General features: G+C 38.7%; 1 protein-coding gene across 4 annotated transcripts in view; it reads right to left on the bottom strand.

Moving 5' to 3' along the window:
* The window catches only part of DLGAP1 (DLG associated protein 1), a 132,033-nt gene that overhangs the window by 66,734 nt on the left and 50,670 nt on the right, over positions 1-14,629 (bottom strand). For 2 of the 4 annotated variants that reach the window (XM_062501043.1, XM_062501025.1), the window contains exon 5: positions 10,155-10,168. The exons of the other annotated variants lie outside the window; for them this stretch is intronic. In XM_062501043.1, coding sequence (XP_062357027.1) covers positions 10,155-10,168 — 14 coding nt within the window. The remainder of the gene's footprint in view (positions 1-10,154; positions 10,169-14,629) is intronic. 4 annotated transcript variants of the gene reach the window in all.

Raw genomic sequence — 14,629 nt, 5'->3', positions numbered from 1 at the left:
TTTTGTTTTTTTCATCAGTGGTACAGGGCAAATAATCCTTACTTTTCTTATTTGTGGATTATTGCAAGGATGAATAATACAATGTCAGTGTTGAGTACTATTGTAATTGGTTTTATAAGTGGGAATGGAATCATGAAGATATATCATAAAAGTAAGGAAATTGGATATTTGAAGCAATAAATGCACAACACTGAACACATCAGGAAATAAGTCTGGCAAGGAAAAGAAATGAGTAATTTTTTTTCTTCAGTGGCAATGAACCAAAATTTCAGAAATCACCATATGAATTTTTTCCCCACATGTTTCTGACTAAGGAGGTCCATTCTGAAAATATTTATGGAACAACTTTTGAAAGTTAGTACTATCATAAGTGCAAGTATCTTTTGATACATGTATGGGTAGAGTCTGAGATTCTCACTTTACAGAAGAGTGGTTGCATACAGAAAGAATTGTGTAACTAGTAAAATTTTGTAGTTAAGTGAATTCTAAACCAGCTAGTGATATATGAAAAAGGAAACTACAGAAGTCTTTTTAAATCATCTCTCTGTATTAAAAAATCAAAACAAAACAAAACAAAACAAACTCTTCCTACCTGGAGAATTCACAGAGGACACAAATAGCATAAGAGTAGAACTAACCACAGAAAAAAAATTATCCTTAAAAATATTAAAATTAATGTCAGCAGAAGTCATCAGTCATAGTTTAAGATACACATGACAAGCATAATTGGCTTATTATTTTTCCAGGCAGTCAGTAGAACAAGATGAATGACAAACCGTACAAGTTACAGCATTTTATCAGCTGCTTATAAAATAATTTAGCCATATAGCCCTATAAAAGTGTATGTCTGTATATCAGGCAAAGGTCTGACTCCTTTTTTTGAATCATATATGTCTTGGCAGTGGATTTTTAGAATTCACTCCACTGAAAAATGTGGGAGTGAAATGCTTTGGAAACTTTGTCCCTTTAACTTTTTCACTCCTAATCTCAGCAAAACTGCACAGCAGCAAGCACCTGCTTATCATTCAAAACAATGTTACTTAGTGGCCTTCAGCAAGTTTCCTTTCAGTCAAAATTAATCCTACATTTACATTTATTGCTGGAACACAGAAATTCCAGCTCAACTCATGTTCTAGGTATTTCTAAATCAGTATGAAGGCTTTAACTCCTGTGTGATTTTTCACTTAATTTTGTTTGTTTAGGTTGCAGAAACAGGCACTGATGTAGTTATTCTTTCAAAAACAAACTAATGGTCATCCTAAATTTAATCTAAAAAAACCAAACAGACAAAAAAACCCAAAAACTTTAGAAGCAATAAAGTGAATCTGGAACACAGCATGGATAACCTGCAGCAAGGTGCATGAGCCTTACTATTTGCTATGGATGTGTCAATGCTTTTTGTGACCTGAGGCTCTCTCTGCACATTATGTAAGAGGATAAGACCAAAAGGACAGAATTTTAGAAGTGACTCTAAAAACTAATAGATTTTGCATGCTGACATGCTTACCTGCATGGTGCTACACCTTTCTGTCCTGATTAAAACGTGGAAGAATGTTGCAGTGAACCAACAGGACATCAAGAGTAGAACACCACGATACCGTAAGTGTTTGTGTACCAACCAGGAGTGCTGATAAAGGATGTAAAGTGGTTTAATGAGCACTTCCACCAGCTCCCTCAGCACCCCTGGCTGATCCCAGCCAGCCCCATGGACCTGTGTGTGTGTTTAAGTGGTGCAGGAGGTCACTGACCATTTCCACTTGGATTATGGGGGCTTCACTCTGCTCCCTGTTCCAGTCTTCCAGCTCAGGGGCTGGGTACCTGGAGAACAACTGATCATACAAAGATTGAGACAAAGAAGGTATGAGGTGCCTTGGCCTTTTACTCATCTGTGAGGATGTTTTCTTTTCCATTTCAAAGTAGCATTAAAACCTTCAGTTGACATATGCAGGTCTATCACTGTGTCAAATCCTAAAGCTTTTAACACCAAACACATGATTAGTGTTGTTAGATCTGTCAGAATTCAACAACTTCAGCAGGTATTAAATGCAGTAGCACCAATTCTGTTGTTGGCAGCTGGTTGGATCTAGCAGGGCTTGCCACAGGACTGAACCCCTCTGTGAGGGTTCCAAGCCTCCCTGTCTCCTTCTGCTCCCTGAAGTCCCTTGGAGGGACCTTCTGGGCTTTTCATTTTCTCTCAAGCACCCTAGGACAACTTGAGCACAGGGCAAGCTTTCTTGATGATGGAGGCTCAGGGAAGGGACTTAACAGGTGGCTGGTGGCTTGACTTTCTGTTTAATTGACAATCCTAATGCTGTCGAGATCAAATTATATTGTTTACAGTGTGTTATGAAACACTACTTTGGACAGGCTATTTTTCATTATTACTGAAATCAAGTAACCGAGTGCAAAGGACAGCTGTGCAAGAAACATATTTTGTAGCCAACACTGTATTGTATTACACTATAATATCAAAAGGCACTCAGTGAATGGATGTCAGGGTGTGTAAGTTTTCACTGGCTCAAGTCTTCTGAAACTGCATCTTTCTTGAATGAAGACATATCACAAGAAAAACAAAACCAAAAAAATTGAATTTCCATTTTCAAAGAATTTCTTGTACAGTTGCTACATGCTTAACACTCGATGGATCAAGCTTTGAAATCATAAAACCAAATATATATATATATATATGAAAGACTTATAAAGCTTTTCATAGCAGAAATTGATAATTTCAAGTTTGATACATCAGGCCCTTACAGGATTTGAAAGAAGCAGCTGCACAGAACAATTAGGCAGCTGGAGATCAACCTTCTGCAGCAATATAAAGCTCCAGTTTCTGTGCCTGCAGGGATATGCGATATCAGATTTTAAGCAGTGACATCTTAACATGCAGAAGAGCTGTCTCTGCTGTTTTCAGTTTCAAGAAGGAAATTATTTCTGGGGCTGGAGCCAAATTTAAAGAGGAAACATTTTGGGAGGGTATTAAGGCTAAAGCTGGAAGCTCTTTGAAATGGCAAACACGTTTGAAACAGCAAAGTCTAAGCCTTTCTTTTACTTATCACTACTTCTACCTTTCCCAAAATACTTGATTTTTAACCTTGTTTACACTCTGTTCTGGTGAATTTGTGCGATAAGGCTTGCAATTTAATGCAAAAATGGTTACAGCTTATGGGATCAACTTTTTTCCAGCCTTTTTCAGTCTCTGCATTTTAAAAATTAATAGCTTCTTTATATCTGAGATTTTTTTTAGGCTGATTGGTTAAATCTGTAGATGATTAAATACTGCACAGAGAGCATACAGAAATGCTCTGCATGTACCAACACTGGATACTGGAAAAACTGGGGGCCCTCTCTGAGAGCTAGTCAGGTACTACAGGAATCCCAACAGTGCATAGCTGCATTTGCATCTTCTGCCTATAAATAGACTCCATATGATGGTGGAAACCACTTAGAGTCTCATTATTAGCAAAAATTGTTACAAAATCTAAACAGATGAGATCCCAGAGAAAACCACACACAGAGAGGCATAAGCTACACTTTAAACTAAACTGAAGTTGGGGAGAAATCAGAGGACAGATTAGTTATGAAGTCTATATTATATATTTTTCTGTATAATCAATATAGCCATCTATCTGCACATAATACGTAACTTCTCCTTGAGGATGCTCTCAATATATGCCCTGTACTCAAATTGTACAAAAACCCACAGCCCTTAAAAGCCTAAACTCAGCCCAACTGGCTATTTCTTCACAAAATGGCTATTAATTCAGTAGAGTTGGGGTGTAGGAGGTCATCACCTCCTACATGTAAAGGAGAGCTCCCTTTGACTTCAGTTCCACCCCAGCAATTAACCAACCAAATAAGCATCTCCAGCCAGAGACCTATGAACCAAGTTCAAAGCAGGCTGACATGCTCCTGCCCATGGCAGGGGGTTGGAGCTAGCTGAACTTTGAACATCCCAACCTGTGATTCTGTGTCGCTCTGATACCTGCAGGAAATTTCTTGTTTAACACCATACAGGAGCTTTTTGTCAAATGCAGGGAACAATCCAACCCCACAGGACAGCTTTCGTCTGTCTTCCTGAGCAATTTTCACTCACAGCTTTTTCAACAAAATGTTCTCCAGTCATATTAATTTTTATCCCATCTTGTTGAGTCACTTTGAACTTCCCATATTTTAAAAAACAGCTATTTCAGGTAGAAGTCTAGTAGAATTTATCTCTTCAAGTTTAAAATAAGCTCCTCTGGGTCTTTTCAGGAAACTTACTATAAGGAATAGGATGAAAATGATCTACCTCAAATCATAGCAGACTTGAGGTTCTCTCCCAGCTGAATCAACCTGTGATTATGATGTGTCCTCTTAGAGATCACAGTTTAACACTCTTCCTGCTGTGGCTTGCCACCTGTCTTCTTACCTTGTCTGTCACTACTGTCCTAATTTTTAGTCCCAGGCTTACAAAAATGCCATTCTGTCTCCTTGTCTGTCTCAAGAGTCAACAAGCACTTTATAGGTATCCTATGGGGGTGACTACTTTGTCTTCCTGATACTTGCTCTTGCAGCTCCCCAAGAGAGTTTGCTTGGCCGTGGAATTAAACATCTGTTTTCCAATTTTTTTCTTTTTAAACAAAGTATATCACCTCAGTCTGGAACATGAGAGTCTTTTTTCCCCTCAGCAAGTGAGAAAGCTTTCATTTTGGGAAGAAAATATCTTGTTGAACTTGTTATGCATTATCTTTCTTTTTTAAAGATGACCATGAAAGACAGCAAGTGCTCACATTCTGCTGTAGTCTCTTTACTAGGAAGCAATGCTTGCTACAAACAGGACTTTAAGGGAATCAGGTATCCATACATTAAGTGAAGATCTCTGGAAGAAATTATTAGCTATTTGCTTTAAGTGATTCCCTTTTTCCAACATGATCATCATATATGCATAAGTAAAACCAGCTGTTCTCAGGCCTCACAAAAGTGATCTCTCTCTGTGTGAATTAAAAAGGCCAGAGAGCTGCGGGACTGCTTAGTGGGGCTTATTGCTGATGGTAATGAAGAACAACTGGGTCAGAGGAGGAAGCAGCCACATCTCATTTTCATCATTGGTCTCTGGAAAGCTGTGACCCACATTTGCAGTTACTTCCAAGAAAATTCTTATTTATCCATTTCCAGTTTGAGATGATGCTTTGTCAAAAGGTATCCTTCCGGGAAATGTGGATTCATACTGCAACTTTCTGCCTGGGACCAATTTGTGCACTAAATTACGGGGAGAAGTAATGCAAGTTGCTGATGCAAGGAATGTAGACAGGAAAATCCATTTAGAAATCTTTCAAGATTGAATAAAGCTGACAAAAATTCACAAAACTGAGGCACAACAATAGCTTTCAAAAAGTAAGCATTGTTAATAACAAATTTGCAAACCTTGGAACTAGAACAGGCACATTTCAAGTAGAGCACCTGTTGAAATATTTTAACAGCCTTCCAAACCAAAAATGTCATTTCACACTCCTTGTTTCCAGGATCAGATGTCAGTCTCCTTCAAAACAGGAGGTGCAGCCAATAACATCCACTGTTTCAATTTCAGCAGTGCTGGCTCATTGTGACTTTCCAAGCTTTCCACTATTCCTGTTTTTCTAGACATTGTGAGAACAGTTTTCACTTTTGCACGGGAGGGATGATGGTATCAAGGCAGTTGCATGACTTTTCACTCAAGAAAAATGAAAGACAAAGGGCACCGTGGTGCAGTTCACACTCAGCTGAACTTCACTCCTTGGAAATGTCTGTCCTCAGCACTGTCTGCAGCTGTGAAATCCAGAGCAGTGCCTTGGCTGCTGCAAGCTTCAGCATGGCACTGTCACACATGGCAGCTTGTCAGCACTCAGGCCATGGAGGAACTAGCACTAAGCACACCTGCATGATTTTGTTGTGATTTCACAGATATCCTCAGCTGGTCAGCTTCAAAAGACACGAAATTAATGGGCTTATTTCTGATATAAAAAGAGCACTATCTAGGATATATTTATTTCAGGGCAAAATTCATTTTGGCTATGGAAACAATTTTGCCTTCAGTGTGCAGCAAGAGTTTTTAACATTTCTGGATACAATGAAAGAAAAAAGGGATTAACTCATAACTTTTCAGATATCAGAACTACTGAATTCAAACTACTGCTGTTATTATCAACATAATTCTTGTAAAAGAAATTGTATTTATTTCAAACCTAGTTAACAATTTTTTATCTTGTGCTGGAGCAGATCCATATGACCAATTCTGACCCATTAGTAAGAGAAGGGGTCCCTGAAAGCATCAAATGAGATAAATCAACATGTGCAAATGGAGTTATTAAAAAAATTGACCCTGTGCCACACAGTTCATTCATCTGAATGAACCACAGGCCTTGCTTTTGCCATAAATGCTATGTTTTAAAATCTGTAAGTTGGAAGAACACAATATACTGTAATTGTACTGTATTTGTAACAACTTGTTCAAGAAGAGATTTTTGTAAAAGAACTATCATGAAGTGGAACTGAGCCAGCCAGATTACTGGCAAAGCTTCCTGCTGAATATGATTAGATGGAAGGGAGAAAACTGATCCTCTCAGCAGAATTTGCCATAATTATATGCAGGATGGGGAATTAGTTATTATTCTGCCGTTAAATTCCTCAAGTGGCCAGAAGAAACATTCTTGCATAATCTGCTTTTTCAATCTAGTCCATGTAACACAAAGATCATGTTAAGAAAAATGGAGATGCAGCTGACCAAGTTCTATAAAGCTGTAATTTTTCCCCCTAAAGGTTAGACAGTGGAAAGGGGTATTGGGATTGCCTTAACAGCACTTCTCCAGTAGCCAGCTAACTTTTGTTTAACAGAAATTTTCATTTTAAGATGTAAAATCACTGAATTTCACATATGCAATGCAGAACAGCCTCACATCAAATGCTATTCTGGTAAGGCAACATCTTTGTAATGGTTCATTGCCAGCCTGACCTGAACTGTGCCTCCTGAAATTGTTGTGACTCAAATTCTCATGTTTTTACTGACAAAACAGGACTTCTGTGATTGCAAACTTATGTTTATGCAAATAATACACGGCTCGGAGCTTTCTCATTGCTGCTTTATGTAAGTGGAAATGGTGCTAATAAGATAAAATAAGAATTCAGAAAAGATACAGCAGATTCATTAACACAACAGGGAATAGGATATATAGCTTAACAAGAAGGGGGGATTGCCCCGGATGCTACTGAGTGGAGTGAAACAGCAAAAAAGAAATGGTGAGAAGTGGGCACTGCTGGCCCATGAGCCACCTTTGGCAGCAGAGGGACTGTGAGCCCAGCTACACAAGTGGAATCCATCTCAGTGCTTCTCCTTTCAAAAAAACATAAACAGTTACCTAATTATTCAAACTACCAACATGAAACAGAATCAGAGGAAAAGGAAACAAAAGAAAAGCTGTGAAAAGGGACAGATTGTCTGCAAGATAATTATGTACAGTGAAAAAGAACTAGGAAAAAAACACTGGTATTGTATTCTTACAGATTAGTAATGATCTTTCTTTAAATGCAGTCTGTGCTAGTTATCCCCATTTCTTCCATTTCAGAAGCTGCAAACATAATGGTTTCATAGTTCATGACTGGGTGGGAGACCTCAGCTGATGTATTCCTACAAGCCAACATGGAGGGGTGTTGCTGGCTGACGAACTAAAAGACATCTACATTTTTCACAGGCAGCAAAAGATGAAAGATCTAATCTATGACATTAGATCAATTATGGAGATATCATTAGTTTTCTCTAGAACAGCATTAAAGAATGGTTGGAGAGCCATTATCCGTAAAAATCAGAATAAATGTCCTAGGAAAAATGGTGACTGACATGAGTGTCATGAGGTCATCAGATACAGTTTGCTAAACAGCAGTTTTTATTGAGGAAATGAGCTGTGCTATTAGCCTCTCCCCAAACAAATCTTCATTAACTAACCACTTCTGTGAAGCATGGCAAACAGCTCAGTCTTGATTATTGTGGGAAGTCATCAGGGACTGCACTAAGAAATCAGTATAAATACAACTCCAGGAGAAGACATGCTAGTTGCCCTAAACTTCAACAAGTACTAAAACATTAATTCAATAGAATTAAATAGGAAACCTGCAGTGAGAGTAAAGATGAATCAAACAGTATGAAATAAAAAGTCTTTTATAAAAACACATTTTAAGCAGACAAACTGATAAGAATCAGGAAAGCAGCTAAAGTATAAGTGGAAAGCTGACTGGCAGATGATGTGCATCAGCAGCACACAAGGCATTAGTAGGCCTTGTTCTATAAAATTATTTAATGACATCACCACTTTTGCAATGTGAGCTTATTTTCACTTAATCTAACTTGAGAAATGGAACACTTTTCTATTGATGAAAACCCATAATTTTATAACTTACTGCAATTTTAGGAAGATGGATGCTAATTTGGATTTCACAAAATTTCTCTAAACTGCCCCAGTAGAAAGATACCCACTTGTTCCTGATACTTTATCAAAAAGCAAACATGAACCAGTTTCATTTTACAAGTGAAATGTTTTTCATAACAATATGAATGAACTAGATACTGCTGACAACTTGAATTAATAATTTCCCTGGGCTTTTTTCTCTCTCCTAAGAAGCATATTGTCATGCTCCAATAATAATAGTAATAGACTTTTCAGGAGAATAAAATTAGATATAAAAAATGATGCCAGATGATGCTGATACATCCAGTACACTTCAGTGTCAGAAGCTGACAATGCCTCAGGCCCCAGATTAGTTAATGTCATGTTGAAAGTGAGAAAAAGGAAGCCTAGACCAGGTGGGTATGCCTAATCCTGCACCCATGATTAATATCACATATTCCCAATTACAACACCTCAGTTGTTAGGTAACCACGCTGGAGATTTTTGGAAATTAATGATGGTAATTGACAATTTCAATTACCTAGGTTTTGGCTACAATAAAAAATACTTTGTTGTTGTGCATCTGCATAGGCATGACCAGAATGCCATCCTAAAAGAGTTCCGGACACTTTTTCCATGCCTGCTGGAGAGGCAGTTGTCTGAAGGTGGAGTGAAGCTTCCCCTCTACATCACCAATAGCTGGCAAAGTTAGTTTTTTGCCTGTTCTTCAAAATACATGCATGTACCAAACTTAATGTGCAGAGGAGGAGACAACAAATGTCTTGGAGAAGTGCACGTGATTGCAGTGCAAATAGAAACAAACCTTTTAATGAAGCCATGCTAGTTTGCAATGGGTGGTCTTTTTAAAATAATTGTTTAGGACACATAAATGAAATATTGTGGCATTGGTGAATTCTCAACATGGTGTTATGGACAACAGGTGCAAGGCACCCGGTGTTCCTCCACCTTATTCCGCTGAGCATGATCTCCTTGCTAATCCTGGAGAAGGAAAGATACAGTTGCCCATTCAGTCTCTTCCATTTATGGATGTGACAGTAACAATCCTGACACTGGGTAAAAAAAATACCAGTTTTTATTGTGCTGCAAATTTGCCTGCTACTAGAGGATAGGGGAAGTTGGTAAATATTTACTCACTGGCACTTCTCAGGATCCAATTGTTTTTAGCAGCAAAACAGAATTCCCTGGAAACAATGCAAGCCATGTCTGTATTATGCCCTAGAATCTCATTGCCCAGTTTAAGATTTCAACACCAAAAAGGACTAGAAAAGCTTACATTTTTGTCTTCTAAAAAAAAATATATATATATTATATATATATATCCTAAACTGGATTCCAACAGGTTCATGCTGCTGCCCTAGACTCCTCTGGCTGTAAAGGTGCTGGCAGAGAAACAGAGGAGCCAGATGTTTCTGTGATGCCAGGCTACAGAAGTCAAGAACTGATTCTACGATGGTGGCAGCTGAGGACGCTTAGCACCTTACACAACTAGACCCTCAGTGAGCAAATTCTGCAGGAAAAGAAAGACATGTCTCAGCTTTGTAACTTAACAGACTGCTCTGGTTTGCAGTATTGTACTTAAAATATTAAGAAATGTATCTGCAGAACAGATGGGGGAAAGCATTCCCCTTCATTTGATGAAATTCCAACACTGCTGCTGTGGTCCCAAAAATTCCCACAGCTATTCAAGCTTTCTATTCAGTGCCTACTTATCTGTCATGTTCATTATTTTCCATTCACTAGTTTTGCCAGCCCTCTGAAGGCAATAAAGGGATTCTGGACACCATTAACTTGATGACCATTTCATATCCCTCAGTATCTCCTGCTTGCAGGAAAACTGGATTCTCATCACAACCAGAAAAAAACATATTCTAAAATAAATGGCAAAAACTGACTACACTGGGAGCTCTAACAGCATCAATAAAACCTGCTAGAGAGCACATCATCTCCACCTAATCTACACATCAATTCATACAGGATGAAAGAATAAGAAGTCAAAGTATTTTGGAAAAATTCAGGTTAAAAGCTTCATGCATCTGTTTCTCTCCATCAACTATTCACACAGGTGTTACTGATTCTATATAATGAATGATTTTTGAAGTGCAGGCCACAATTCTGTTTTATGAAACTCTTCTGGACCTACTTTGCTACTCAAAATATTTTTTTCCTTCATCCTTCTCCTTCCCCTTTTGTCAATTCTTCTCACCTTTTTTTTACTTAATCATGAATCTCTTTGCCTTTCAATGAAAGCAAGTATGTTGAATTAGGAAAAAAAATAGTGTTAAGAGTAAAAACTGCTTTAACTGCTACTTATTCACATTTACACGTTTTCCCCAGTGGTGCATGTCACCTGTAGGATGGGCTATTGTATTCCATCAAATAAAAAAATGACTACCCACATTTTCAGGTTCAGTACCCCTTCACCCTACAAGTATTCCTCGACTATGCTACCCAAACTCACAGTACATAAGATCAACCTTTGCACTCAGTGAGAGTCTTCTCAGCTAAAGTAGAAATAAGCACCCTCCAAAAGGGAGATACACACTTCTGTTCTCAGTAAGCACTGACAGACAGTGGAAAAGGCTCTCAGGACTGTGCCACATATTTGAAGTCCTGAAAAGGGGACAACTGGCAATATAAATCAGATTGTGGGAGGGAGCTCTTACTCATAACGCTATGTGCAATCTGCGGAAGTACGCGACACCAGAACAGATGTTGATGTGCTGCAGGCTGCAGCGTCTGTGTAGACAAGGTGTGCCTGTTTAAGCATTAGCCCTGCAGGTAGCTCATGTGAGGGTAAACACAACTTCCTATTTACACAAAATGACACTGAACACATCTGGGTGAATGTGATGGAGCTCTTTGGTTGTGGGCAAAGTCCTAGAGGAAGTTTTAGGAAGACTGAATGTTGGTGCTGGTATTGGAAATCTTAACTAATGGCTCCTTGTCCTTATCTCTTTTTATGTTTTTTCAGAAAGGACAATAAGCATTTTGGTCTTAGCTGTGTATTAATCTAACTTCTAACATGACCTAACTCCTCACAGCCACATCCCAAACAGGGCAAGACAAGCTTCCTTGGAAGTGTGTAACAAGACAGTAACTGACTTCACCCAGATCAGAGCATGCAGCCCTTCCAATCCCACTATCAGAGCTTCCAACACAAATGCAATAGTTCCCTTCACCCCTCCTCCATCTCTCTAGAACTCTTCTTCTTTTGCTTCCCCCTTTTTAAATAAAAGAGGAAAATGGCAAAATGTCACATGAGCATTCAGGGGGCTGTGTGAGATAAAGCAGAGTAAGGTCATGGCACCAGGTAACAACTGGATCTGCCACTTGGGTGCCAATTACCCATCATGCAAAATGGAAAGCAGCAGGTTTTCTCAGGCCTTCATGAGGCAGTCAGATTGAGGCTCATGGAGGAATTGGGTTTTATTCATAGCTTGGTTATTTTGATCTAGTAGACCGTGATTGTTTTCTGCCACAGGTCTAAAATATTTTTTTTTTTTGATTCTTTGTGAAGTTCAGAAGAAAGTTAAAAGAAACTGAGAGAAAAAAATCTCGAAACAAAAATAGCCTGCCAGCATTTGTTTTGCTATTCTATTACAATATTTTGACTTCCATCTAAACCTTCCTGGGGGGTAAATATCTACATTTAACTTTAGCTAAAGACAGAATTAATTTGAAAATTATTACAGGAAAGAGAATGGTTATTAAGACACCATCATCTTGACTGTGCAGAAACAAAAAAGCAGGCATCTTCCTCAACAGAACAGGCACAGATCTGTCACAGCAGAGGGTTCTGTGGTATTATTTATTGTTTTTTAGGTTTTTTTTTCCTCCTCTGATAGCTTAGCTCAAATCCTTGATCAAAGCAGCTAGGAATTGTTCTGCTCAGATGGCTTACTGCATTTTAAGTGGATGCAATTTAGCACTCTCCCATCTGACCAAAGCTAAATTCAGTAAGGGGAAAACAATTTTCAAAGACCAACACATCCATCTCCCCCTTGAGAGGCCAGACAAAGGTTGTGGCATTAGAACAGATTACCAACATCTGCCTACAGAGTGCTTTTGATAAAAGGAACTGTTAGACTCTGATGGCAGTGAGACTGTCCCTCTTTGCAAAATAGCATTAGGTGTTTTCCAGATCCCAGTATTTGAGTTGCATTGTGCTTGTTATTGAGCATTGTAAGAAGCAGTGCAGTGAGACTGGTGTAATAGCAAGAAATAAAAAGAGTAAATCACATCTCTGTGTATGCTTCAAGTTCTGCAATTTTTTTAATGTGCAGTTTTCTTTGCTGCCACATTTCCTTTGGGTTTGTCTGTCATATTATTAAGGAAACAAAGCAGTGTTTGTTTCAAAAAGTGGTTAATAATGTACGCACCCCATAGTCTACCATATCTTCAAAGAGCCAATTACTGTTAGACTGTTGCATAAACACATATTTAGGAAGCATGAAAATGTGCAATTATTTACAGTATTCAGTACCTAATACATCATATTTGAGCTTCAAAATGGGAATTACTGACATGATGAAATATAACGGCTCCTAACAAATTGCTGTACAACAAGAGGGGCCCTGTAGAGCTGTACTCATTAAACACACTTATTAAAAACACTTAGTTTTTCGAAATCAAAAATCACTCAGTCACTTTAAAAAGCCCATCATCACCAAGTATGTAATCTGTGACTTCCTGCAAAATATCATGGCTCAAGAGAGCTTTGCAAGTATTTTATCTGGGCAAAATATTGAGGTTTGTCTGAAAGGAATGATGTGGAACCTGGGGAAGGTGAGTGGTAGCACATGGCTGGAGGTTGGACAGTAGCACAAACTCAAAAGAAAAGCCTGAGGTTTTTTTTTCCACGCTGGATGTATTAATTAAGCATAGCCTCTTCAGGAAAGAGGCCTAAGTCTTGCTTCCCAAAAGACAACTGTAGTTAGAAGCACATTAGTCTATTTTAGGAAAATGGCAGGAATTATTACTCAAAATGTGATCTCATTATATAAATTGGGGCATGTCTTCAGCAAATGATTCAGCTCATTTCTGTCACTGCCATCACAAAAACATTGCAATGGAAATAAGCTGGAACAAAGAAAAAAGATTCCGGTCTTTGTTGTACTTTTCCATAAAGTGAGAATTTAATTATTTGCTCTTGAGCTACGGAATGATGTACCTCTAATTCTCAGAGTTCTGAGAATTAGAGCAATGACCAGTTCTTGAGAATAAAATTTTGGGACAAAAGTTATATTGCCTCTCACAAGTTAGAAATGGAAAAGGACTGTGGGTTTATTTTATTTTATATCCTGCTGCATATTCCACCCATTAGTGTGCAATTACAAGCTGGTACTGCTGTGGGAAGCCTGCTTCCTTGTGATGTGATTCCAGGTGTATTTTAAAAAAGGTTGGTTCCTACCTCTGTGTTCAACTCAGGTAACTCCGTCCCCAAAACCACAGGTACACAAGGCTGCTGAGTTAGAGCTGCTGAAATCACATCAGCCTTGCCCTGCACCTGAGTTCACTCCTAGGACACCTGAGCCAAACTGCTGCCCCTGTCTGAGGCAGACCTGTCAGCCAGCCCAAGCTGCTGGCAAAGGGCAGACTTGCCTTGCAGTAGCGAGCAAGAGAAAATATTTGCCACAATTCATTGCTTCTTGGATTGTGGCAAAATCACGGAGGTTTCATGCTTGTTTATGGGCTCAGAAAAATGTTAATTCTCAGCTAATGAGACTTGAGGCATGCAGTGCTCAGTCAGCAGAACAACTTTTAAATTACTGTTTTGCCTGTAATGACTTCCTGTACATTTTTTATGGTACATCAAGTGGCACTTTTTCTCAGCTAGGTGCTGGGCACTCAGGTGTTGTAATACACAGGCATGGCTGCAGGCTCCATCAGGGCACCTCCAGAAGAATGTGCATACCAGCAGGAGTGGGATACACAATCATGGGATCAGGGCTCTCTCACTGCATTAGCACACTGGGAAGTCTCGCTGGGGTCTGAACATCCCTACAAAAATCTCCTTTAGAGGTGCATTTGATAACACATCTGCCCAGTCTGAAACTAAAGCAGAGTTCAAATCCAAACATTCTCTGCACACATTTAGGGAGAACTGTACAAATCTGAACACCTGAAATGATTATCACTTTTTGTGTGTGCAATATAACCAAAATAAATGAATTAATGGAATAATAATTTAAGTACATTCCCTACAAATATTA

This window comes from Cinclus cinclus, chromosome 1 (genome assembly GCF_963662255.1).
Source record: "Cinclus cinclus chromosome 1, bCinCin1.1, whole genome shotgun sequence".
Taxonomy (NCBI): Eukaryota; Metazoa; Chordata; class Aves; order Passeriformes; family Cinclidae; genus Cinclus; species Cinclus cinclus.
This window is presented reverse-complemented; position numbering and strand designations above follow the sequence as displayed.